This window comes from Alosa pseudoharengus, unplaced genomic scaffold (genome assembly GCF_046254945.1).
Source record: "Alosa pseudoharengus isolate Yale_2024_CS ecotype anadromous, Long Island Sound unplaced genomic scaffold, YU_APseudo_1.1 YU_APseudo_1.1_scf_15, whole genome shotgun sequence".
NCBI lineage: Eukaryota > Metazoa > Chordata > Actinopteri > Clupeiformes > Clupeidae > Alosa > Alosa pseudoharengus.
The window spans coordinates 29,388,349-29,415,896 of record NW_027468620.1 but is presented as its reverse complement, the minus strand read 5'-3'; the positions used below and the strand labels follow the sequence as shown (position 1 = coordinate 29,415,896).

Here is a 27,548-nt window from a genome sequence, read left to right as displayed (position 1 = left end):
CAACAGCGCTTGCAGATGGCCCATCCCTCCAGCCCCCGGACACAAGAGTGATAGTGTCACCCGCATCAGCTGCGGCTGTGTGTCCAGCAAAAGGAACACTTTTTTTCCCCTCCTCCCCCCATCGGTTATTTCCGGAGTGGTCGGCCGAGGAGCCCAGTCTTGAGCAGGCGTTCCAGTCAGGTGCATGCTTGTGCTATTTAATAATCCCAACTAGTGCGACTAAATGAAGCCACTGTTTGCAGGGTCTCCTTGGGTCCTTTTTTGTGGGTGCAGCTGTCTCTTTTTTTTATGCCTGCGAGAAAAAGACACCATGGAAGAAAAACTGACGGAGGGAACAGGTGTGCTGTTAAATGATAAATCTGCCTGCTCCCACAATGCCTCAGTGTTTTAAAAACAATCCGCGCTGCATGTGAGTGGGTCGGCCGCTGAAAGAGCTCACAGATAATAAAGCTTGGCCTCCACTGAGTAACAAGCTCACAAAGAGAGAAGCAGAAAATGAGTAATCAGTTTGGCCTGTCTATAAAACAAGAAAATTGCTATAAGAAACTACAGTGTCATCAAAGCACATAAAGAATAATTCTGCACTCCAATGTTCATCTAAATGATATGTCATCTTGTGTTGAGTGTTACTAGGTCTATGACAATGTGATGAAGATGTTGAAGTGGTCTGCAGCAAAGAGGTAAACTTTGACACGCAATATTCACTGCTTTTCAATGTGCAAAGCTGGCACATCCCTGAGTGGTAATCAGTTTTGAAACACAGTGCCGTTGCTGGCCCCTGGACTATTTTCTAGGTTATTACAAAGCAAATACATGTTTTCCAAGTATTCCAGATAGCGCTGGACTGCTTCCTGGTTCCTGGCGAGGGCCCCGGGAGTTTGGCTGCTCTTTTTCGCCGGCATCTGGAAGCCATCAGTGTAAACAATGGCGTCTGCAGAGCCGGGGCCCTTCTCCTCGCTCCCAGGGGACATCGCTCAGAGAACACAAGAACACCAAACCCACCAGATACAGCATGCTCAATTACCCCCACAGAGGAGGGGAAAGAGCTCAATTCCACTCTCCTCTAATCTCTGTTTAACTTGGCCCACATACGGAAAAAGATAGATTTACAGATACACAGAAAGACACACAGATCAGACGTGCTCTCCCCTCAGAGTTTAGTCTCTCTCTGGTTTTGTTTAGTTTGCTCATTAGATGTAGGACTGTTGATAAGCCCTCTAATATATTGACATTTTAGCTTATTTGCCAGGCCTGCTGATGAAAGCACACCTACACAAAAAACTCCCCCGTCGTGCATTCAGCTGGACCACAAAAAAGCCGCTGACCATTTTCACTTCTTGACACTTTCTCTCTTAATAGTGCCATAAGAGCTTGTTGTGTTCTTATAACTCCAGACTGGGTTTAGCACTGATAAGCCCCCCTTGCTGCTTTCACATGTCAAGAGTAAGTGTGAGTTGGTATGTCTGAGATTCCTGACAAATATAGCAAGCCCACATGGATGCCCACAGAGAGGGCTATGAGCAGCCTACTCTCCTGCAGGCTCCTCACTGCAGCTATAGGAAGCCAATCAAAAGCCAAGTCACTGCCACTGACAGACTACATTTAGTCATACATTTGGAGTGAATTTATGCACAGAGATTAAATAGACAGTGTAAAACAAGTATCACTGGCCCCTTGTCAAGAATGAAAGATGTCTGACGCGCTCGTGGCCTATAAAACTGTGCGGGTCGGGCAGCGGCTCTGTCTGGAGGAGGGCCCTGCATGGGTGCCTGATCTGTCCTGCTGTCTATCCAGCTGTTCTCACTGGACTACGCTGCTAAGATAAGGATCCATCAAGTACAGTCATTGCTATAAATAACCATAAGGATTATGCAATCGATCATTTTAATGCCCACAGGCTTTATAGACTTTCCACTTTTCAATAAGTCCTTATGGAGTTTTTAGTATTGTGAAGAGTTGCCAGTAGGTAAAAGGTGAACACATTTCCAACACATACTTTATGTGTACAATCATAAACAAACCCTCACTTTGGTTTCTTCCAGAAGTGTTCTAAGGGCTGGCTTGGAATCTAAAGGTATTACTCTAGCACTCATGTTGTCCTGACGCATCTCAGCACCAGAGGTGTTCCACTGCTTTGAGAGCAAATCAAGAGGCCTAGGTGGAAACTTTCTGTGTTAAAGCACAAGTGGTTGCACTCCAAAGCTGACACATACTCTAGCGTGTAAGAATCGTCAATAGTGTTTAAGAAAAAAAAAAAATCTGTCTGGATCACAACCAATGGGTGTATTTGTGAAAAGTTTCCAAAACCCTTCAAGTCATGCAATCTAAGTAATGATCCTATAAACCATAGCTATTCTCACATAACATTCTCAAAACACTCAAAACAATGGTTTGAGGCAAACGGAGTATAGACCTCAATATGAACACACACACTGGAGACTGGATAACATAACACACAATAAATCAGTTCTTGGAACCAAGCAATCTTCTTATTTATAGGCAATAAAATTACATTTAGTCACAGTAACAAATGGAGAAGTTATTAAGATACCACAATACTTGCTGTGCAAATTCCCTGTCCTAGATTTCAGGAAATGTCCTCTTGAGACAACACAACCTTACAAGCCAAGTGACCGCACTCTATACTGTACACATACACACTTTCTATTCATGAACTGCACACTTTCATACATACAATACATCACAAAATGCACTAAAATGCTTATTTATTGTTTCAGATGTATAGAATGTCAATCACAGTTTATTTTGAACTGATTTGGCTTCTTTGTTTCTCTTGTCTGGTCCTTAGGAGAGGGGCTCTGTAGCTTAGCAGCATTAAGTTACAGTGAGGGCATATCCTCAAACCTGTGCTAACTTCACCCCACACTCAGCCTGTCAATGCACATCCATCAGCAGCCTGGTGCGAGCACGGTGACAGGCAAATAGCTCGCAAACCACCAATATTTTTCAAGAGGTCTTATCAAGTGCTAATGCCACTCCGCACAAGCAGCCACAAGGCCGAGGCATGCAGGAGGGCCTTCAATTCCATGAGTTCATAAGTACGCTCAATGTAGAGGTACAGTGTTGAGGGCAGCGGCAATGTGTATTTATAACGAGTGCAACCTAAGCTGAACTCACTGCATGCTGCTAAAACAGTACTGTTTTAATTAATTGTGCTATATTAGTTCCTGTGGATCCAGCTAGCTATGCTTCACACTGACTTCAACATTGTACACACATTGCACATGTTCTAATATGGTTTGATATCAATAGCACGTCCAGTTAAAATTGGAATCAGGGGATTCTGTGTTACAGTCGTTTGGACATCCTTTACCAATCCCACTCTCACTTGTGCCATAATGCAAGGATAACTCATTATGCTTGTACATAACAGTGTAGTTATTTAAAAGCCACACCCTGTTTGAGAGATGAACAGAACTTCATTTATTGGTTCTCACTGAAAACTGAACATACTCCAGAATACACCATGCATTTATTTACATTTTTACAACTACAATATTTTCAATGCTGTTATTGAATGAAAACAAATTCCATCTTATCCTATTCCATATCAGTCATAGGAGTGTGTAAACACAACAAGGCTGTTGCTTCTGAATGATGTATGAATGATGCAACAGCTAGTCTCTTTGCATGCCAACCTGCTTGTCAAAATGGGCTGTTAAAATTTGCAGTAGGCCTTTGGGGAAGTCAAAGGTTTCAATATACAAGACTAAGCCAAAAAACAAAACTATGTCTAGCTATAATGAAACCATACAGATTTGATTCTACCGAAGGAAACATACTGTACATGGTCCAAAACACTATTTGGGCACATTTTGGGGTCCACCTCCAAAAATTCTCCCCCACTTTGATATCTATAAAAAGTGACTCATTTATTCCATAATTATTGTAATGTCCTCTGAATTCCAACTAAACGTTATTTTTTATCTCCTCTTACTGATTTTATTGATGTACTCAAATGCTCAGTTATATAATGATTTCTCAAACAGCATGTGCTTGGAGCACAGTACGTTTTTATTCTGATGAAGATGCCTATGAAGATGCCTATGGGGAAGTACTCCTTGTACTAACACCAAAGCTGACACATGATTTTGATTATGGTCCTATTCTGCATAAACAGGAAGTGAAGTCAGCCGTGTATTTGGACCCATGCCCCTAGGGTACATCTCTTAAAGTAGCCTACATCTCATCTCCCCGTTAGCAGTAGCTGTTCCTACAACATTTATAGACCCTTTCATGGAATTTTCATTATCAGCATCATAGTTAGCCCCACAAGGCTTCCGTTTTAACATTCCATATGTTATCTTAATGCAGAGGAAGTAGATTGGGGCCCAAATAGAATGTTCAAGCATTGTTTTTGTTTACCTTGTTGAAAGGGTCCATACTGAAAAGTTCATATTATATTATAATATATTTAAAATTACTTTAACTTGTCCATTGCATTCTATTTTTGTAGTATTGTTGTTTCAGCAGTGCATATTTTCTTTATGTCATGATATTGTAATGTACAATATCATGTCAATGAAGTACTCTCACAAATCAACAGCTTCTCAATCTCTGTTTCATCAAACTGTACAAAAACTAATGCAGGCATCATTACAAAACCCATCTATAAAATCTAAAGTAACCGAACAGGAAGAAAAACTGTGAGGCAATTTCATTAAATTTGTGAAGAACAATTTTCCTCAGGAAAAAAAGAATAATTTAAAAGGCAGAGAGTGTGTAGAATATACCCATATAGTAGTGGCTAAACTGGAAGACCCTGAAAAAGTTAGCAAAGAAGATATTTGCTCGTACGACAGGTAAGCCCTCAATCCAGCAAAACAAACAGTGGCATGTTTTTCTATCATTATTAACCCAACAAAAATGTATCTCAGACCTGTTTGTCAAGATTACTCTGAAATCTCCTTTAATAACAACATTATTACCTCACAATTAACATGGCTTTCACTGTAAGCTGCGGAGTTCCAAACTGTGTTGGTCCTAGCAGACATCTCGGGTGGGAACTTTAATTATGAATGGGTCCACTGTGCTAACTTTTTTTTGGGCTGCTTTTGCAAACATGCTTTTCCCCGGCTTGATGTGTTGATAAAATGTTATAAGTGCATTGAGTATCACTGGAGGGATGGACGGTGTCCATGTCTGTATTAACAAGCTTAGAGCAATGTCTCCAGCAGATCATGTCAAAGAGCCACTTCAGATTAGTTTCACACAAGCCCTGCTCTCTCACAGCCTTTGCTAGACTCTCAGACTTTGCTAGAGACACACAGCTCTTAGAAGCTCCAGGGGCTTGCTGAAACAGCCCCTTACAGTTACAGACATGGCTATTACCGGGGGCTGATTTTACATTTCTCCCAGCACTTCACAGCAGAGATCCACAAGTGCCTATGAACACACACCATTGCGTGTGGTTTCTTAGCAACAGCCGTCTGCAGTGGCAAAACACGCTGTCATACTGCAGCCAATGGATTGGTTCCTTGCACTATAAACCGCCCACTTCCATGCCTGAGACAGTGTCTCAGCAGTGCCACTCTCTCTCTCTCTCTCTCTCTCTCTCTCTCTCTCTCTCTCTCTCTCTCTCTCTCTCTCTCTCTTTCTCTCTCTCTTTCTCTCTCTCTTTCTCTCTCTCTGTTTGCCAAACTGGGTTGTGAGATTTCAAATCACTGACATGCTGTAGGTCAGTTGGCCAGGGTTTGGCAGCTCTTAGATAGATAGATAGATAGATAGATACTTTATTGATCCCTAGGGGAAATTCAAGGTCTCAGCAGCATACATACAACACAAACACAAACTCTTGTTCTGTTTACCTCGAGGAGGGCCTAACCTACAGTAGGCACTGGCCATCCCCACGTTCACTATCCCTGTGAGCCACAGCTCTGGCCCAGGCCACACTAACGTCATGTGCAGCTGCAGGCTGGGATTGGGTTACCGTGGAACTGAATGACATGAGCAGGTTGTTTGGTTCATGTGAAAAACATTAAAAGTGTGCCCATTTCTTATTCCCCGACTTCATGCTGATAGAGACACATACAATGTGTGTGTGTGTGTGTGTGTGTGTGTGTGTCTCTCTCTCTCTCCATCTCTCTCTCTCTCTGTCTCTTTGTGTTTGTGTTCCAACACATACTTTATGTGTTCCTAATCTACATGTATCAGAAACATTTAGTTATTGCTTTAGATATGTCTGGTTATATGATGAGCCACCCAGAGGATTTTGCCAATTTATTGCTTTGAATCAACAATGATAAGAATGACTGTTACACTGTTGGGCCATAAATAACTGTATCAGTGCAGCAAGGCCTCACCACTGGGCTGCAGTCAAACGCTGGCTATCGTCTGGCAAGAGTCTGCTGTGTCTCATCCGAGAGGCCTAGATATGCCTTATCTGTTTACATTTTAAACTTCTTTTCTCTTTCACTGTCCTCTCTAAGACACAGCCCTCACACTCATATACAGTACCCGCCTTCCTATTTCAGTTTCTCTCTCTCTCTTTCTCTCTCTCACACACACACACAGACGCACAGACACATACCCTCGTACACATTCAGTCTGGCTCTCACTTGCTCTATTTCTGTCTTACCATACCATAAGGCTGCTTTTATATGACTTTCTATGTATTGCTTCTGCTGTGAATATGCATGAATGTGTGTGTGTGTGTGTGTGTGTGTGTGTGTGTGTGTGTGTGTGTGTGTGTGTGTGTATATATGTTTGTCTGTTTGTCTGTATAAGTGAGTCTGTGAGAGTGTGTGTATTTCAAAAGGGACCCAGCAAGTCTTGGGGTTTAATAAGACCTAAAGACCTTCTGAGTGTCAGAGCAGGACTCAGGCTGACTGGGAGGAAGATCACAGGTCAGGCTGTCAAAACATTCCCACAATGTCTCGGCCCCAAAATCTCCCTCCATGCGGTTTCCTTTAACACTGGCCGGCAGCAGCTAATATGACTCAACCTCGCCTTTTGGTGGAAACACAAAATGACTCACATTTTTCAATTTTATGGCCTAATATCACATGATCAAAGCTCTCCAATTAAATTCCAGGATCATTTAATGTCTTGGCACTAATGGAGAGTCACTTACTAAAGAGTACAAATGGTGGAATCTAAAGGCAGTTTTGTTTTAAAGAAAGTCTACAGCCCCCAACTCAGGGGAGATCTACTGTTAGCTGAAATAAAACACTAAATATTGAACACTAAATATATGGTGCACATACTTAATGGTCGAGTTCAACTGTTCTCAAAAGCATGGTAAATCTCTCTTTCCTCAAACTGAAATCCATTTAGTGCTTCATCTCCTATGTAATTTCAACATCATAAATTTTAATGTGTTGAGTTGCCCTGCCCTTTGTGATTCGCCTTCCTCATAGTGGGAAGACCAAATGATGAAATTGCAAAAGCCCCAGCCCACCCTACACTCACCTCCCAACATACACAAACCAAACCCTTTGCACACCAACCACAAATTCCTTTCAATTTATTGACTCTGAAAATGATATAGTTCAAACTTATCAGGGGGGTTAGGCCCATTTCATAGCTCTCCTGTTTCCTGACTGCAAATAAATATCACTTCTGCTCTGCCATGATGAATGAACAAACAAATCCAAATAAATTAAATAACCAGATAAAGGTCAACAAACTCCCTTCATCAAACAAACTGACAAAAAATGTGGGAACGACAAGCATCCTGCTGTTTGATATGCTGCAATGAAGCATTTGTAGGGCCCTATCTGCAATGTCACCATCCTCAAGGATTTACAGTCCTACTATCATCTTCCTGATTAAAGAAAGATGACCCCTAAAGGGTTAAGGCTGCCAGTCTTATGACATGTTATTTTCTATATTTTTGATATGTTGCTGAGTGGATCATAAACAGCCCCAGCAATGAAGAAAAGTGATTGATAATGACTGACTGACTATTATTGTGTTACATGCTTCAAATGTAAAGCACTTTGAGCTGCATTCTGTGTATGAAAGGTGCTATACAAATAAAGCTTATTATTATTATTATTATTATTATTATTATTATTATTATTCCTGTTGGCAGAGGTAGGGCGCTAGCGTAGATGTAGCATAAGAGCCCTCACCGGCCCCAGCATAATCCCTCACAATTTACAATAACACCGGTGCTGTGGAGTGCCCCTCACTCTCATATGAGGCGGCCTGAGCGCTGATTAAATAGGAAGAGGTCTTGGGCTCTGCTGGGCTGCAGTCAGCACCCTGCTGAGCGGACAATATGGGCTGACTTCCTGACCCCTGCGTCTGGGGATCCTGAAGACAAACAATGGGATCCTTAATTAACATTGGCCATTCCCACCGCAAGGTCTTTTTCCTGACAGCGCCGATTCATGGCGGCACACAAAGCCATCACTGTTGTCCCTCATGACGTGACCGCGCCGCTCTGGGCGGCTTAGCGGAGCTGTGCCATCACTGCCATTCAGTGCTGCTTAACATTCTTCCTTGTCAAGGAAAGGTCAACTCCTCATTGTCCATCAGGTCAGAAACCAGTGCTGGTATCAGATAGTGTGTGTAATTCTCGAGTCACAGTAATTGCCGGGGATGTGACGGGTCTGTTAGAGGTTTGTTTGGGTTCTGTTCTGGGTTGGTCCTGCATGGTAACCCCGGCAAAGCCCTCTTGCTCTCATGTCCACCAGTCAGGGCGTCTCCTCTACTTCAACTGGTAGTCACACTGACCCACATCATTTCTCTGATGTTTAGTAGCACTGCAGAACATTCTGAACTGCACTCTTCTGGATGTACTGACAAACAAACAGTAGCATCCTTTGGAAAAGAACAGACATCTTTACTTTGTGGACCAGCATGCCTTTAGACACCAGCATTGAATTAAGTCCTCAACACAACAGCCCAATATTGGGAGGATTCCTGCACTGTAATTTGCACAAAATCTCTTAGTCTTACACATTAAGACAAATAATCCACTAATCAGAATTACCAACTTTTCCTTTGATCTCTGGATTAAGTAATGTTTTCAGTGGACATGGAAGCTTGTTTTCTTTCATTAACTTCTACAGGCAATAATCTCTCCAATTCTAGAGGCTTCTCGGTCAAAAGCCATTTTAATTTATAGGAAACCTTCTATGAAAGGAAAATGCTTTATGAAAAAAATACTTTGGGTTTAGTGGATGACTGCCCTATATGGTCTGTGGTATTCGGACCTCAGAGAGTAGCCTTTCACTGTCCTAGTGCAGTCCAAGTTAAATATCAGTCCAAGTTAAATATACGTCGGATCTCTCCCAGAACAAATGTTGGCTTGTTAATCCTTCATTTCAGACTCATATAGGTGACCCTTTGGTGGACCTAACCTAAAAAAATTGTTACATCAGGCTTTAATATTCTGTGTTGATTTAGGTAAAAACAGTGGATTTCCCTTGACTCAAAATGTGCTTTTTCCCACATGGTTCAAGTGACATACTACCCTTCAAGTCAACATGCTACCCTTCTATATGTCATGTTTCCTTTCTGCATGGGCCTTTGATGGTGGACACAATGGCCTCTCCGCAGCCTTTGGTAATAGCAAAGGGAAGTGTGATGACTGTTGTATCAGCAGAGCAAGAGGAAGAGTGGTATTCCTGTACAGAACACAAAGCAGCTGGCAGGAAACCCTCTCTTTATATTCCTCTAACTTTGATTTCCTTTTGGAGGAAGTGTTCACAATGTGCTTTCCCTGATGCAGTCCCTCTGTCTCTGTCACTCCGTCTCATGTGCCATGTGTCAGGGTCCCTTGGTGCGGATGAGCAGACCAACAATATTCGATAGCCGAGAACATACATTTGGGCGAAGAGGGCATAATTTGCCAGGACTAATTTAATTAACAAAAACGAGAGAAATTGTGGGGTCCTATCTGGAGTTGTTTATCAGCTCTCCCTGTGGGATTGACTGATAGGCTGTGAGGAACACTAACCAGCCGGCTGAGACATAGTGGAATGTAAACACATGATTTACACAGCCACATTGTCCACAGGCCAAGAGCATGTCAAGAGGCTGCAGCGTTTGGAGTTCATTCAAATGATTACGCATACGCATTACCTTGCAATACCATATGATTGGTTGAAAAATCAAAATGAAGTCTGACGTTAATGCAAATGACCAATAATAATTTTGTCGCCAAGTCATTATTCTAAAAGCACTACGGCATGTGCTGAGCAATATATCACCAGCATGTTCATGTGTGTTTAAGCTGACTAGAATATGGCAGATTCAGTTGGAGTTTTATTTATCTGAGGCGCACACCAGGAAACTGGGTGTGCCTGGGCTACAGGGACTAATTGTTTTCAAACTGTGCCACTCAGAGTCAACAATGATGTAACACCCAGTAAAACATAATTGGTTATCCAATTGCTTATATGTTTGATGATTCAGTTGGATGCTGGTAATCCAAGAGGAATTGGGTTATTACAAACACTGTTTATGCAATCATCACAGCAAGAGACTTGGGAGAAAGCAACCGCTTCCACGACCCACTGTGATTGGCTCTTACATCAAGCTGTTTGGCTTTAACAAATGTAATAGAGGAGCCTCTTACAAACGCAAAAATTGCCCAACTGATGCTGATGTTTTCCATTTTCAACATTACATAACCCCTTCTACTGGCCTTGGCCAACACCAGCAACAAAAGATTACGCCTCTCTTACCTGAACCAGCAACTAACACATTTTGTCGTTTTAACACATTACCAAATCCAAAGACCTCTATTTGCACTTGTTTAGACAGTTAGGCTTGCCATGAAGACTGACAGTTCCCCCCTAACATGTTCTGTCGGCTTGGCATTTGTCAAGACCAACCGCTGAGCTGTTGAATTTCCCACCTTTAAACACTTTTATTTCTGAGAACCTGAAAGCTCTGCTTGGAGGCAGGATCTATCTCCCACCATATGGAGCACCTCAAGTCAAAGAATCCACTGTGTGAATGCTGAGCATGTGAAAGTGTACGAAAAAGCAAATCACTAGATATTTTTCAACTAATTTGGCTATTTTGTATGTAAAGGCAAAACCATGGGAAATTAGTTATAAGACATCATCATAGGCAGTAAGTTGCTCAAATCAATGTCGAGTGTGAGTTTTTACAGAAACATTTACAGGTACTGTGCACATGTCTGACCAAGAATTAAACCTACAGTATGCTCTCAATTCCTCTAGAATTTCTTGACAAGCAGGACAATTCTGTAAAGGAATCCAGGCTAAAAACTAAAGCTGGAAACATAGCTATATATATACACATTCCACGGTGGCAACAAAAGATGCTTTATCTTGTTGGAATAAAGAGAGCTCTGTACACAAACCAATGGGATTCATGTGTTTCTGATCAGCACTTGCTCATCTTCATCTTAGCCTTCAGACATATTGGCCCAGAGCATTAAAGGTGCAGGTCTACACTAAGCAATAACAAAATGCAATCATTAATAACGTTAAATGTGGACAATGCCTTTCCTGAATTGTCATATGCTGTCATCACATACTGTATGATCATATCATCACATCACATCATCAGAAAAGTATAAACGGTATACTTCATACTGTATACTGTAGGTTTGGATATTTCTTCCTTTCTTCACATTCTGTCCCCCTCAATTTATAACTAGTCTACCACTACTTTTGGTGGATGCAACTGAAGTTGAACAATTTGATTTTGAGATTTTGAGAGATCAGTCACATTTATCTGGAATGACTATTGCTAGAAGATATAACTTATATTGCACCACTTAGGATAATGGAAACACTAACTATTTCCATTGTGTTTTATCGACTTGTTAAAATATTGGTTAAGTTTTGTGCAAAACTGTAATGGAAACCCAGCTATGGCCCTTTAGCTGTCCTATTAGTGTTTGCACTCATTAACTTTACTATCGATATTCCTATACAGGGGAAACAAACATAGTGGCTCAGACCAAGCCATAAACAATCCCAGCCACGTTGCTTTAGGAGCATGGAGGGGTGTAATTTGATTGGACATGGAATAAATATTAAATGTCAACAACAAATATCAACTTGCCCAAAAAGGAACCTTTAAAGTTGTATTCTTATTCTTCAGCACTTGTAGATCTACATGGTCCAATGGGGGTATACGGGGACCATAACATGTGTCTCAGACAAATGGAATGCCACTTGATGTTTCAGTCTGGCAGTAGCTGTTGCAGTGTTGCTGGGCCTGTTGGGACAGGGACTATCTCTGAGATTTGATTTAACCAGAATCCCATGGATGTGGGCAGGAATAAAATGATCAGGACGTTTGCCCGGGTCACTGCAAACGTATCCCACAAAAAAGGGCATTGGCATGAGGCATGCATTGCAGAGGACATGACTCACGGGCCAAGCTTACATGCTGAGGCACTCACACAGCGCTACAACCTGCATTCCAGCAAAGCCATTTTCCATGAGGAAATCTTTCTACATAGGGAGTGTATTGGGGGGGGGGGGGGTGCACCCATCCTTCCCTTTCAGAACTGATAAAAAGGTGGACAGGACAACAGTAGAGAAGAGAATAAGACCAAGCACAGTTCTTCTGACCCAGGGACAGAGCCACGCATAACGGGAATGTGGGTAATGACAAACAGGCCAAATCAGTCTCCACATGCGAGGGGGGAAACTGTTTACATAACATGGCAGGCCCGAGGTGCTGGGCCACACTGGTAAACAGCTGCCAGCAACTGCAGCTCTCTCTGCTCACTAGTGTTCCCAGTGGAGTCCCACCCCCCTGGCTGGCACATGGTGGAGAGAGGGAGGCCAGAGCTGACTCTGCCTCCCCAGTCCTCCTCACATCGCTGAGGGGCAACACACTCACCCTGCCCCTGCCTCTTTTCCTCTCTGCCTCTACAGTATCTCCCTGGCTCTGCTCAGCCATGACATTCTCCTGATCCCTATCCGGCCTCTGCGCTGTGGCCAAACAGCCCGCAGGGACCTGCCACCGAGGCCCAGCGTATGTGGGAGGGGAGCAGGGTTTTGCAATCCTAAACTGCCCTCTAAACTGACTGTGGCCCTTTGACTGTTGCACTTAATCTGCGGGAGAGAAGAGACAGTGTGTGTGTGTGTATGGGTGTGTGTGTTTGTGTGTGTGTGTGTGTTTGTGTGTGTGTGTGTGCACTGTGTATGTAGTCAGGAGACTGCATGAAAATGTGATTCTTAGTGCTGGACGGGGATCACAGGTCTTGCTCCTGCATCCTTGTGAAGTTGGATCCTAGTGTTTGTGTTGGCAGGGTGCAGTCGTCCTCTGGACGGGACTAATTCTTAGCAAGGGACCTGCTTATCCTGGCATTTATTTCCATTAAAGCAGTCAGAAGGCCGACTTTGAGAGGGCCTGTGTTATTGTATTTCGCCATGAGAGTCCACTCATCTGGGAGAGCCGCACATCTCATGTCACTGATGGACACTGAGAGATACATATGAAGCCTATTCATATGATGAGGCTATGGCAAATGCTAAATCACTTCATATGAGACTTGCGGGAAAGCTACGCTTCAGAGCTGTTTGAAAAGCATAGGCGTGGGCTCTGTCTGGGGAATGGGCCTTTTGTGTTTCCGTTGGCACGTGAGAGAAGAGCTGAAATTTAAAACAGCGGATCAGACTGAGATTTACATTACGCCCCGGGACTCTTGCTGCTTGGCAGAGGTCCTGATTTCATACCAGCACTGCCATCAGGTGACTCAGACCTAATAAACTCCACCTTCTCCGCAAGGCCCACCATTTTCAGAAACGCATTATAACATCTTAGTGCATCCATCATAATGAAAATTCCCTATTAAGTCCTGAAGACTGAGAGTGACCTGTTTAATTACTATTAGTCCAAATGAGGGAATCCCACATATGCTGCACATTGCACTATCCTCCGGGAAGAGGCTGAGGGGAAAAGAACAAAAACAAACAAAACAAAAGCAAATCAAACATTGAAAACCGTGAAGAAATTGCAGAGTGATGTAAGCCATACGGCAAGTGTCGGGTGTGTTTTATCACTGGACAAGTCCTTTAGTGAACCACGGGGACCTCGCGTCATCTTTCATAAGGGGAGGTTTGCCATTTTAATCCCACATCTGGAATTCATTGCCATTCCACGGCCCCTCTGACTCAAGGCGGGATTTGAGAGAGTACCTCACCCACTGTTTTCGTCTATCAACACAAGGCCATAAAACATTAACAACCACAAAACACAGCTCAATCACATGGTGTCCTTGGTCTCAAAATCACAAGATTTTCTATTTAAGCAAATATATTGCTTACAAAAAATGGTACAAATAGTGCTTTTGGGTTGTACATGTGGGAAGCACAGACTTGTCTCATTATGTCCTAAACTGAGGGTTCTTATTTTGATAATAGTGGAAAATGACCACACAATCAAAGAATCATTTGTACAGCCTATGCTTCATTTTATAGCATGGTACTGTATGTCACAGTGATGTCTTCCCCAATGCAACAATTGATTGATTATTCGTCAACTACTACATTAATTGCCAACTATTTTCATAATTGGTTAATCGGTTTAAGTTTTTTAAGGAAAATACCTCAAAATTCTCTGACTGCAGCTTCTTGGATTTGAATATGTTCAATTTACTTACTCTTGGACAGTAAAGTAAACATCTTTAGCATGTGCATTAATCAAGGCATTTGAGGACTGAATCTTGGTCAAGCGAACAATACTGATCAACGTTTTTTCACCATTTTATCGATCAAATAACTCAGCGATTATTGGATAATATAATCAACAGAATAATTGACTGAAAATAATCGTTAGTTGTAGAGTGTAGTAGTAGCGTTTTTACTGATATAGCTGTCCTTTCTATACTGATTTAGATGAAGTGATTAACAGCAGTGATTGGTAACAGGACCAACATGAGGTTAGGTTGCCACTACTGGCCTGTGTGGGATGGATTCTTCAGTCCCGCTCCCACAAGATCCTATCGTACTCCCGCTCGCTCACACAAATAAATGCAATATTTTGTCCCGCTCCCGCCCGCATCTTTCACATTGTGTCCCACTCCTGACCGCCAAATACCGCAGGTGGAATTTTGCATGTGATGGATTCTTTAGTCCATGCTTCTGCCCACACCCACGGAAAACCCCCCTCCCGCCTTGCTCCTCTTTGTGTTGAAATTGTGAATTATTTCTCACTGCTCTGTACATTCTGTACATTAAGAGCAAAATAATCTACTTTTATTTACTCTCATACATATATTTATTTTATGCACATCAGTTTCTTATCACCCTGCACTCTGCAATCAAAACTAGTCCTGCGCCACACTTTTTTGCACTGCGTCCCGCGGGCACAGGCCTCTGGTTGCCACCTGTTCCTTTAGTTGACATAATACATCACAAGCCCTTAATGCACATGCACACTGCCTTCACACGCACACCGCCTTCCTGATTTCTTCTGATTAAGCCACACTTGAGCAATATGTGTGATTGCGCTATCACTTCCCCGCAACAGGAAAACAGCAGCGCTAGCCATGGATAAGAGCTAAGTTAAGTTATGTTGAGTTTTACTCATCGAATCCTCTCAGGAAAAACTCTCTATACATGGCAAGAGAGAGGGATCAATTCAATGGCCTCTATGGTTCGCCCGACACCGAGTACAGTAGTTTGCCCAATTAACTTGATACACATGACTAGTGGGACAGAGGCCCTCCTGTCTGGCAAGTAGGTCAGGCCTTCCACTGCCTCTCTCTCTCTCTCTCTCTCTCTCTCTCTCTCTCTCTGCGGCGTGTGGCCGTGTGGCTCTGTCTGGGTCGGCCCGCGGGGGAGCCCAGGACCCAGAGCAGCGTGCACTTACCTGGGGGCAGTCTTTGATGTAGTGTCCCTTGTTGAAGCAGAGGTGGCACAGGTAGTTGGGCGGGGGTCTCTTGCTAGGTTTGCGTGGCTCAGAGGAGAGCGAGAGGTCAGAGAAGTGGTCCGTCAAGGAGTTCAGCCCGTCCACAATGTTGTTGAGGGATCCATAGGGGGAGACGTTTTTGTATAAGTTGCTATTCAAGGCCTATGAGGAAAAGAGAGAAATATACGACTGTCAGCATAGCACTATGTTAGTTTTTGTCAGAAGTATACACAACATTCTTTGATGTCAATAGTGTCCGCAAGGTGGTTTTGTCAAAAACCAGATGAGTAACTGTTAGCAGCCAGCAGTCATAGTTGAGCATTGTGAGAATCTTTGCATTATTATTATACATTTTCTAAGAAAAAAAATAAAGAGTTGTTCTGAAAATTACACCAATAATGCCAACCATATGACAATGATTAATCAACAACATCTTGGACTTCTTCCAAACCACAGGAAACTATAAAATAAGTTCAAAATAGTCTTTGTTCCATTTTCTAAAATACATATCATCCAAATCTCAAAGTAAAAGTTATCCAATGGAAATGACCTCCTGTAGACCCATGAGCAACTGAGGCCCAGATGTTATATTGCTGAGTGAAATGTGTTAAGACAAATTTCACCAGATATTGAAATGCTGAAAGGCCAAAGCTATACACCTGGAGATCTGCAGTATGCATGGCTTTACTGGCCCTGTGAGAGACGACTTCCTCTGAGAGGATACAGTTATGGTTGGGAGACTTTAGTTATTGTTGATGTCAAATGCTGCATAGCACTGAACTCTTGGCAAGCAAAGCAAATTGTCATCCAAACCTTAAGTTACTTACTTTCCTTGCCAGGACAAGGAAAAAATCTTAAATGTCTATATAAACTATTATGTTCATTTTTAGGATAAACTCAGAAAGTACAGTGTGTACATTATTTCTGCATTACAATTGTCCACTGTTCCTTCATATTCCATTTATACTGCCATCAAATCCACTTTATTACCTTACTATGTGTATAAACTAGGGCTGTCAATCGATTAAAAAAATTAATCTAATTAATTACATACTCTGTGATTAATTAATCTAAATTAATCGTATATATAATTTTTGCTGTGAAAGTATTTTAAATATTTAAATTCAAATGAATCATTGAATAATCAGCATTAGTGACATTAAAGTTCAAAAACTCTTTTATTATTATTTTAATAATGGCCATAATAATCTATGATATGACCTAATATGCTGAGGAAATAAATTCAAAAGTGCTTCGGGAAGAAGTTGTTTTTCACATACAAGGTATTTCAGGCCACAGATATAACCTAGGGGACACAATGAAAATAAATTAACACTCCCCTCAATGTCAACACTATTTCTTTGCACTGATGTGCGACTTTAGAGTTGATGAACTCCGGTGATATGCAAATTCCTTGCTGCAGACATTGCAGAGGACTTTATTTTAATCAACACTTTAATTTAATCAACATCATCAGGCAAGTAAATGTTCCAATCAATGATCTAGGCAGCACATTTTCTTCTCTCTCCTTCATTTTACAGTCTAATGGTTACTGACTATAACGGCTCGGGGTCAAAGGTCATACGGAATCGATTAATCTGCGTTATTTTTTTTAATCAGTTATTTTTTCTCAAATTAATTAATCGAAACGAATCAGTTATTTTGACAGCCCTAGTATAAACATCACACAAATGTATTCAAAACACTCTCACTGTCTGTCTTTGTACATATCTTTAGTGTAACATCATGCACTGGAATAGGCTTTGGGGTACTTTATTTTTAATATGAATTTGAACTAAATACGTAGAGCAAGTCTCTTGATTTGTTTGGACCTTCTGGGTTTGAAGCCATTTCTTTGCCATATACACCACATAGCTGACCTTATACACCACTCAATATAAATGAGTCATCAAGCTAAATGTTGTCAAGGAGCAAAACAAGGGATAAAGGTCGGGAGGGACCTACATTTCCAAGTGCTCCAAACACTTCCAGACGGTTCAGCTAATGGATGAAACAAATGGTCACCTCACCCTTGCACAGCAGGGGACCTTCTCTCTCACACACCTTCTCTTTCACAAATCCTCTCTCCATCTCTCTCTCACACACACACACACACACACACTTTCTCTCTCTCTCTCTCTCTCTCTCTCTCTCTCTCTCTCTCTCTCACACACACACACACACACACACAGGCAACAGCAACAAAAAAAAACAATAACAACAGAGCTGCATCCCTGCAGTCTTCTGTCTGTGAGGGTGACGGTTTTCTCTCGGTTGTGTCCATAGAAATGACCGACTGGAAACACAGCTCTAACACCTCACGAAGTAGGAAACGAGGTGACAGCATTTACTAGGCTTGTGTGAGCCATACACAGCAATATAATTCTGAGGGTATGCAAAGAAAAATAGTCTACCCATACAATTTCACTTGGGTGTTTCAGAATTTTGTGTGATTATTACTGTTACTGCCATCTAAGCCCTGGTGAGAATATACACATGCAAGGATGTATAATATCTACTCAGTTCAAGTCCTTTTTGAATTTCCCCTTGGGGATCAATAAAGTATCTATCTATCTATCTATCTATCTATCTTGAAAATACTTCTGATTTCTGGATTCCCATGTGTATTTTTTCAGATAGTTGTTAGGACCCCTCCCATGTAAACGGTGTCTCTGTCCTGCTTCATGAACAGCATTAGGGCAGCACATCTGGTACAAAACACACATTACATACTCAGAATGAAGACAAATATTAAATGAGGGCTATCTAGTCTATCAGTGATAGAGGCTGGAAACAATCCATCAAATGCTGTATGGCACACACGTTCTGTACAAAAACATGCCGTTTCTGCCTTTACACCGTTAATTAAGGCATAATACTGACATCACATCAAGAAAGAAAACAAGGTCTACTGCTCATCAAAGCGTATTATTTCACTTGGCAATAGAAGTCCACAATCTCATTTTCACAACTGCTTCCAGATCCCATGAGTGTATATCATTTAAGCTAAACCCATTCTATATGTTCCATATGTACATTGATATTGATCTGTTTCATGTAGACACACCCAGGATTCTGCCTATAGGCTCTGTTTTATGTACCTGAATGGCAATTATTTTCTCCCTGTGCAGTTGACACATTGAACAATATTCTTGAACTGCCTTGACGTGTCCAGTCTAACAATAATAGTCCAAAAATAATAATCATTTAAAGATTCAAATGGTTTGATTTAGTGGGGATAACGTTGTTCTTCATATCTTCATTAGTCTACTAAACATTTCATTGTTTATTTTTATTGAAGGTACAATCTACAACTTTAAATGATATAATTGCTTTGTGAACTTGACTTGAAAGAAACTAGAACGGAAAAAAACAGCAATGTTTTGCTTAAATTGAGAGTAGGCTGGTAGCCTACACATTGGGATGAAATTATTTTCAACACCAACACAATGCTTCCACTGCAGATTCCACCGACTTGCATGCTGCCATCGCACGTTGAAGCCACTATAATAACCATTTAAATATGCATCCTTGGCACAATGAATCGGTACTTATGTAGGCCACTAAAATTTAACCCCGCGACCCCAGGCTCATCAGTATGCAGACCACAAACCAGACGATGGTACGTGCTGTACATGCACGCTGACCTCAACATCAAGTTAACACGAAACAACTGACTTTTAATGAAGCTCTAAGCTCACAAAGCAAATATTCTGAGATCTTGGCCTATCCCTCAGATGAGGTCAGTTACAAATTTGTTGTTTCTCTATTTATTTTACTCCTGAGGCCTATAATCTACTAAGCCTTTCTTAATGTGCAGCATCGCCGTGATATAGACTACGCCTGGTCATGAACTAGTCGTTCATCCCTCGCTCTGTGCACCTACTTTAATATTATTTAATGGTCTCCTTAGCCTTTATGTAAAGTAGCCTACATATAAACATTGCCAGCGACAATAAGTCTGGCTCTTCTTGAATGTCATTATTTTCAGTAGAAGAGAGAAGTATTTGCCTAAACTACAATTGTAAACCAAATAGGTCTATCTTGTCAACAAATATTATCAATCATTCAATGACCCTCATAGTTTTTAAACTTGCTATTTAGATGAATGTAGATAAAACATTTGTTAACGTATTATTTCCCGATAGCAATGATGGGCAAAACTTTACTTCTAGTCTAGGCTACACATCAAAATGTCATGGCGCTTCATCTTACAATAATGACCCATGTCCCACACACTGAAAGAAGTTAGTCTAGTCTACATTTGGTTCCAGTCCACTGAATACACAGCAGGCTGAATTAATTCAATGAAATAAAACCATAATCCGAGAAAAGATTAGATAATAGCCGCAAAAAGCACAGAGGTTTAGCTACTAACCTCATTCCTCTGGAGCTGAAAGAAGTTGTTGAGATAGTTGGAATTTAGAGACGAGCTCAGGTCAGCAGCGGGAGGCTTGCTGTAGGGGTCCGGATGCGAAGAGTTGGGTTCGGGTCTGAAGGCATCAAATGCACTGGTCTGATGGGTGTCTTGTAGAGACAGATAAACCCAGTTCAGAAGCTGAGCAGGCTGATACACTGAGGCGCTGGTGTCAATGGCAGACAACAAGCTCATCTTTAAAAGGATAAACTTGCTCTTCCACCGTTTCGTTTGGATAACTCAGCTTCGCTGGCTTGCTCAAAGTTTAGCCTACTGAATTAGCCGTCTTGCGTTCCCTACTCCAAAATAGTCTGGTTATTGTTCTTTCCCCACAGACCCTGTCTTCTCGCTGGGATCGTAGTCCCAGGTTTACTATTACGCAAAAGTCATTGCTCTAACATGTCAGTATAAAAAGTTTTAGCCTCAGTCAGCGCCCCGTTATCTCTATTTGCACTGTTACAGCAAGGAGCTCATTGCATATTCAGTTTGCACCAGGGAGGGTCAGACAGCATGCAAACCAATGGTTGGTCGGTTATAATTTATGCAGATATATTTTGCGACTGTTTAAAGATTGATTGGACACACACTTCAATGTTAATATTAAGCCAATTTCTGTTGTACTCCAGGGTTGTCATTGGTTTCATAATTTCTAAATATTTATAAGCAGGTTATGAATTTATAAGCGTATTCAGGAGCTGTCTTAGCGCGCTGTCGTGGTCAGACGTAAAGAATAAGTAGGCCTAGGCCTACACTGTAAAATTTCGAAAAGACCAGCAGGCAAAGAGAATGAGAACATATAAGCTTCTTAAAGTGCTATAAAATATTTAATGGTCTAGCTAGATGTCCTAGCCTATGTCCACATCCTAATGCGCAAAGGTCTGTGTAGTCTACATGAGTGTTTGTTTGGAAGTGTTTGTTTGGTATGCGAACATGTCAGCTGCCTGCCTGGCATACCTAGGTGTTATTTATTTCCTATGAGTGACCAAACAGGCAGGAGGTAAACAAATGGTTGTGATTATTAGAGGTGAGATTTCCCTAACTCCTTGCCTAACTCGTGTTGCCTAACATGTTCTTGTGACTTTCTACAAACTGTCATTTCACATTCACTGTGAGAACAGCATGGCAATTGTAGATAGCCTTATGTCTCAGTGGGGAGATATAGGCTAACTATCTACAAACTCCAACACAGTGAAAACACATTGTGGGATATAGTGATCCTACCTGTCTACAGTTATGTAATTTGAACACTGAAATACACTTAAAAAAAGAGAGAGGGAAAAAAAGGATACTTCCTCTGGAAGAACATGAAATGATTTTGCCCTATAGTGACACAACCTTAGCTCCCTTGTGTAAAAGGGGTCACTCTGCCACCTACTGACCATATTCATCCATTTGTTCTATATACAGGCGGTATTTTTGAGTATACTTGTGTGCAAATGACAGAAATTGCTGTCTTGGAGTGTAAAAAGGTTTACACATTCTCTCATAAGTAGGCTAATACACCATCCATAAGCGTAACATTTCATGCAATGTAACTCGCAAGTTATGCAACTCAAAGTTCCGTCCCTGAAATGACCCATTATGTTGAATTAGACGAGGGGTCCTTGCCTGGATATTCCTACTCTGCACTCCTGAACCCAGAAAAGTTCAGTCATATTTGGATCTGGTGTGCAGGCCATTGTGCAGAACTTATTCTGTACTGTTTAATAGCTGACATTAGTGTTGGAATTTACAAAAATCATGATATGGAAATGTCTCAGAATTTACTATATGGCATATAATTCCAGCTATGAAAAGTGAAGAATGCACTGCAGATTGGTTCAGAACAGGATGGTTAAATTCCTGATGATACAATAATGTTAATCAAGTGTCTTTTCATCAATCTGTTTGTTACCATCAGTTAGCAGGTTAGTCTTGTAATTAATTTCAATTTTACATAATGTAGGTCCACACTCACCCTTGTCATTCCTTTTATTTTTCAAAATAAACAGAAAACAGGAAATGAGGGTAATGCTTTTGACTTTTTACCCAACAAGAGGGTTTTTTTTTAACCAAACTTTCAGACTATATTTGACCACAAGGTGGTGCTCAAAGTAAAAGAATGATCTTTTTACAGAAAGCAAAGCCTTGAGAATATTCCTCAATTGTACAGCAAATAATAGTATATAACATTTAAATAATAATAATAATAATAATAATAATAATAATAATAATAATAATAATAATGAGATAACGATAACAAGAGTGTGGCCAGCCATTCACATATTAATTGATTAAGATTGTATAGCCTACAGAAATTGTAAAAAAAGTACAATACTTGTACTTGTAAAATACTAATGGTAAAAGTACTTTTAAAGTGCCAGGGTTGGAAAAAAACACTGGATTTTGACATCAACATTTCAAAAGGCCATTGCTTGAAAGTGGTCAGAGATAAAGTCCTACTGTAAATGTGAAAATCATCTAATTTGCATATTATGATGTCACTGGATGGCAACCACGTCAAATTATACACCTTTCAGTAAGGCAGGGGTTCCCAAACTTTTCCACGACAAGGCCCCCCAAATACCACTAGTTTCTGGCCAAGGACCCCCGTGATGTGTTATTAAACCCATCGAGAATACTACGGCAAATGTAAAAATACATTAAGCTAATCCTAATAATTATTTTAGCCACAAACACTTCGCGATGGAGCATACAGTGTGTAAAAATTGTATTTGGGGCTTTCTGCTATATGAGAGCTATCGCTCTACTATTATTCCCAGTCATTATCATGGAAAATATAATGTTCAGATATGCGACACATTATTATAATGGCATTGTATAACAACCCTCATAGTAATAGGTATATGTTAACATTTTCAAATGTATTTATTTGTTGCTTTTATTTTTCCTTCCAACTTGCTGAGGCCCCCCTGGCACCCCCTCGCGGCCCCCACTTTGAAAACCACTGCAGTAAGGGACTGTTCGTTATTTATTTAAGGGGCTACCGGAGGAATTTTGGGAGCATTAGTCAAAAAAGACGTGACCCTCCCTCGCCAGCAAGATTTTTTTCTATGACCCTCCAAAGTGATTGAGAAAAAAACGCATGACCCTCCCCAACAATGTATTGAAGCCTTCTGTACTGGGTCAATTTGGGAGCTTGCATGCTACCACTCCTTCCTTGAAATGCCTTGAAAAGGCTATCGTTTGCACAATTTAAAAAATAATCACCGGGACCGAAACATAACCTACCTGTCAACTTTTTCCGGGTTTATCACGTATTTGAACTTTTTTCCCCGCTGTCTTAGGAGGAGCTGCAGGGCCGTCGCAAGGGGGTGCGAGGCCCTGTGCGAACTTGACAGGTGCGAGGCCCTTTTCACTTACGTGCATAACATCATAGCCTATTTACACGTAGCCTACTGTCGGTGCATATTAATAGTAGGCTAATAGGCTACACCAGCTTGTCTTTAAAAGGGGGAATTGTATAGCCTATAACATTAGCTGAGTCACATATTTGGCCATCAGCCGTTTATCATAGGGTAGCCTACATCACAAAACCAAATAACAAAGGCGAACACTGTGCTGAACGCTATTTGTCAATGAGCAGAAACTTACACAACATTCAAACTATTGATAAGATGTGCACTATGGTCTGTAGGCTTACATTGGACAAATAAATGACATTGACTCGCCAATCCGGACTCGTCTTTTTCAATGAAACTGCCCAAAACAGCCCCTACAAGATTCTTGGCAATTCTGACCTTTTGACCATAGAAACTATCTCAGCAACAGAGACATGAAACTGCCCCAACTGGTCCTTCCATTCAAGAACTTCAGTGCATTCTCCTCCAAGCACTTTGGGATGCCTGGAGCCATAGTGCTCAATGTCCCCAAATATGTTACACACCCCAAAGCTGTGTTGTCATTCAAAATAGGGTATTGGTCTTCACAACTGAACGTAAATACCCCCCCCCCCTTTTACAATATATAAAAATGTCCAGTCATGTGTTATACCAATATAATAGCTGTAATTAAACAAAATCGGTTAGTGCTCTTTCATCAAAACAACTTGAAGGAGGCATGGGACGGCATGAAGATTATCACTGGCCTGAAGAAGAGCAGCAGCTCTGTGGAGGGGTACCTGGACAGGGCGAACCAGTTGAACCACTTCTACAACACGGCTCTTGTTTGCGTGCCTGCCCTACCCCCACCTCCCAGCCTCTCCAGCTCTGCATCCCGGTGACACCCAACAACCTAAGCCACCATCACCTCATGCCCTGCCTGTGCCTGTTGAGGTGTCCACGACTCTGGCAGCCTTAATAGGGACATCAAGGAGGTGGTCATCCCCCAGCCCCCACCCCCACACCCCCTCAATACCAGTGCAACACTCACCTCCATCATCACAGGCTATCGTACCCCCACCATCACTGGATATTGCACCCCTGCCCCACATGGCGATCACGAACAATGAGGTGACAACGACCTCAGTCAACAGCCATCAGACACACAGATCCCAGATGCACCCCTCCCCCTCCCCTCCCCTTACACCCCCCATCATCACAACAGATCAAGTGAGAGCCCAACTAAAGAAACTGCGCATCAATAAAGCAGCGGGGACTGACAGACTGTGTCCAAGGCTACTCAAGGCCTGTGCTGCTGAACTGGGGGAGCCACTGAAGTACATCTTCAATTTGAGCCTACGCCTTGGACAAGTTCCAACACTGTGGAAGACATCATGTCTCACCCCTGTCCCTAAGAAGCCACACCCTAGTGAGCTTAATGACTACAGACCTGTCGCTCTCACATCACATGTGATGAAAACAATGGAGCGACTGGTCTTAGGTATGCTCAGACCCCAGGTACGCCATGCACTAGACCCGTTACAGTTTGCATGGAGAAAGTGGGCGTGGACGATGCCATCACTTATCTTCTACACAGGACACATTCTCACCTAGACAAGGGGAAAAGTGCTGTGAGAATCATGTTCTTTGATTTCTCAAGTGCTTTTAACACCATCCAACCCCTCAGACTGGGAGACAAGCTCTTGCACATGGGTGTGGACGCTCACCTGGTAACCTGGATTACAGATTACCTGACCGAGCGACCACAGTTCGTCAGACTGAAGAACTGTCTCTCTGACACTGTGATCAGCAGCACCGGAGCGCCACAGGGAACTGTGCTCTCTCCAGTCCTGTTCACCCTGTACACATCTGACTTCTGCTACAACACCGAGTCATGCCACATGCAGAAGTTTTCTGACGATACTGTAATTGTGGGGTGTATCAGGAACGGGCAGGAGGAGGAGTACAGGAGCCTGGTGGAGGACTTTGTGCAATGGTGCAAACTCAATCATCTTCAACTCAACACTTCAAAGACCAAGGAGATGGTGGTGGATTTCCGCAGGTCTAAGCCCACTCTGCTACCTGGATAATAAACTGGACTGGTCAGCCAACACTGATGCACTCTACAAGAAAGGGCAGAGCAGGCTGTACTTCCTGAGGAGGCTGCGGTCCTTCAATATGTGCAGCAAGCTCCTCAGGATGTTCTACCAGTCTGTTGTTGCCAGCGTCCTCTTCTATGCAGTGGTATGCTGGGGAGGAAGCACAAAGAAGAAGGATGCTGGGCGAATTGACAGGCTGGTAAGGAAAGCTGGCTCTGTAGTGGGAGCTGAACTGGAGTGCATCACTTCAATATCTGACAAAAGGACCCTGAACAAACTGATCAACATCTTGGACAATGAGTGACCCACTCCACAGCACTTTTGTTAAGCAGAAGAGCCTGATCAGCTGGAGACTTCGCTCACTGCCTTGCACAACAGACAGACTGGGGAAGTCATTTGGGGCAGCCGTGGCCTACTATTTAGCACTTCAGACTTGGAACCGGAGGGTTGCCGGTTCAAACCCCGACCAGTAGGCACGGCTGAAGTGCCCTTGAGCAAGGCACCTAACCCCTCACTGCTCCCCGAGCGCCGCTGTGGTTGCAGGCAGCTCACTGCGCCGGGATTAGTGTGTGCTTCACCTCATTGTGTGTGCAGTGTGTTTCACTAATTCACGGATTGGGATAAATGCAGAGACCAAATTTCCCTCACGGGATCAAAAGAGTATATATACTTATACTTATATTTGTCCCTAGGGCCATTGAACTGTTCAATGCTTCACTTAAGGGAAGAGGAGAGATAGACTTCTCTGCATAGTCTGTCTGCCTCTTCACCCCCTTCATGTTTGGATACTGTCTGTCCACTAGCCACTTTTTACCACTGTCTTTCTGCCTCACTGTTTGCGTGCTATATTAGCACATTAGACATATGCATAACCCCTCCCTCCATGCCACAGCCGAACTGTGGCCACACTTATACATTTCTTAAAATAGTTATATATATAGATATATAGACTTATTCTTGCACTGTTGCACTGTTAGACTTACTCATTTGCACTGTCACCATGACCACTATCACCATTGCACTATCACCGTGACACTCACTCACACAGAGCACCTTACCTTACTATGCACAGAGAATCACAGGCTCAGTCCCTGCCTCAGTCATTGCAAGCGCCTCTTGATTAATTAATCACCACTATGTGGATACTGTTTTTATAATTGATTTAGATTAAGTGTTAGTATAATTTGTATTTTAGTATATTTAGTATATTCCTTATCTTCTGTCCTTATTGCTTAGTTGTGTTTTTATATTATACTTTTAATTACTTTTTCTGCTGTTAGTGAATGTGTGTGTGTTGTCTGTATGCTACTGAGACCTTGAGTTTCCCCTGGGGATCAATAAAGTATTTATCTATCTATCTATCATGGTCATGCGATCATTGAGGGCAAAGTTTTTTACCATTATGAGTGCACCATCCGTGTACTTGCAGCGCACTTTGTTGTCATAATTATCAGTGTGAATGCACGCATGTGAATGAATACACAGTGCTAGTGACTAACCAAAGGATTTACATATTATTATTGTGTATGAAAAATATTACATTAAAAAGGAAAAATGGTTGTACTTTTGATTTTTGAATACTTATGTTTCTGTACTTCAACTCAGTTATTTTGTTTCACCTTCATCTTTCACTTGTATTGGAGTAATATTTGACAAGGTGTATCTGTACTTTCACTTAAGTAAAGGAATTGCAGGCTACTTGCCCTGCTATTGGTTTTAATATTATTTTGGCAATATTTTTAAAATTCAACTTCGAAAAGCTTCGTTCACCCGATGCCAGTCACTGATCACAATTTCAAAGATCGGGAAGGTTTGTTCAATCATTTTAAGTTTTAAATTCAGTGGCCTATCTGTCCCCTTTGGAATTATATCTCAGCCTATTATGAGGTC

The 27,548-nt window shown here is 41.9% G+C and overlaps 1 protein-coding gene across 1 annotated transcript in view; it reads right to left on the bottom strand.

The window, feature by feature from the left end:
- zcchc24 (zinc finger, CCHC domain containing 24) overlaps positions 1–20,647 on the bottom strand; it is a 35,970-nt gene extending 15,323 nt beyond the window's left edge. The window contains exons 1-2 of the mRNA XM_076286207.1: positions 20,201–20,647; positions 15,784–15,984 (exon numbers count right to left, since the gene is read on the bottom strand). Coding sequence (XP_076142322.1) covers positions 15,784–15,984; positions 20,201–20,434 — 435 coding nt within the window. The 5' untranslated portion in view covers positions 20,435–20,647. The remainder of the gene's footprint in view (positions 1–15,783; positions 15,985–20,200) is intronic.
- Between the last annotated feature and the right edge of the window lie 6,901 nt (positions 20,648–27,548).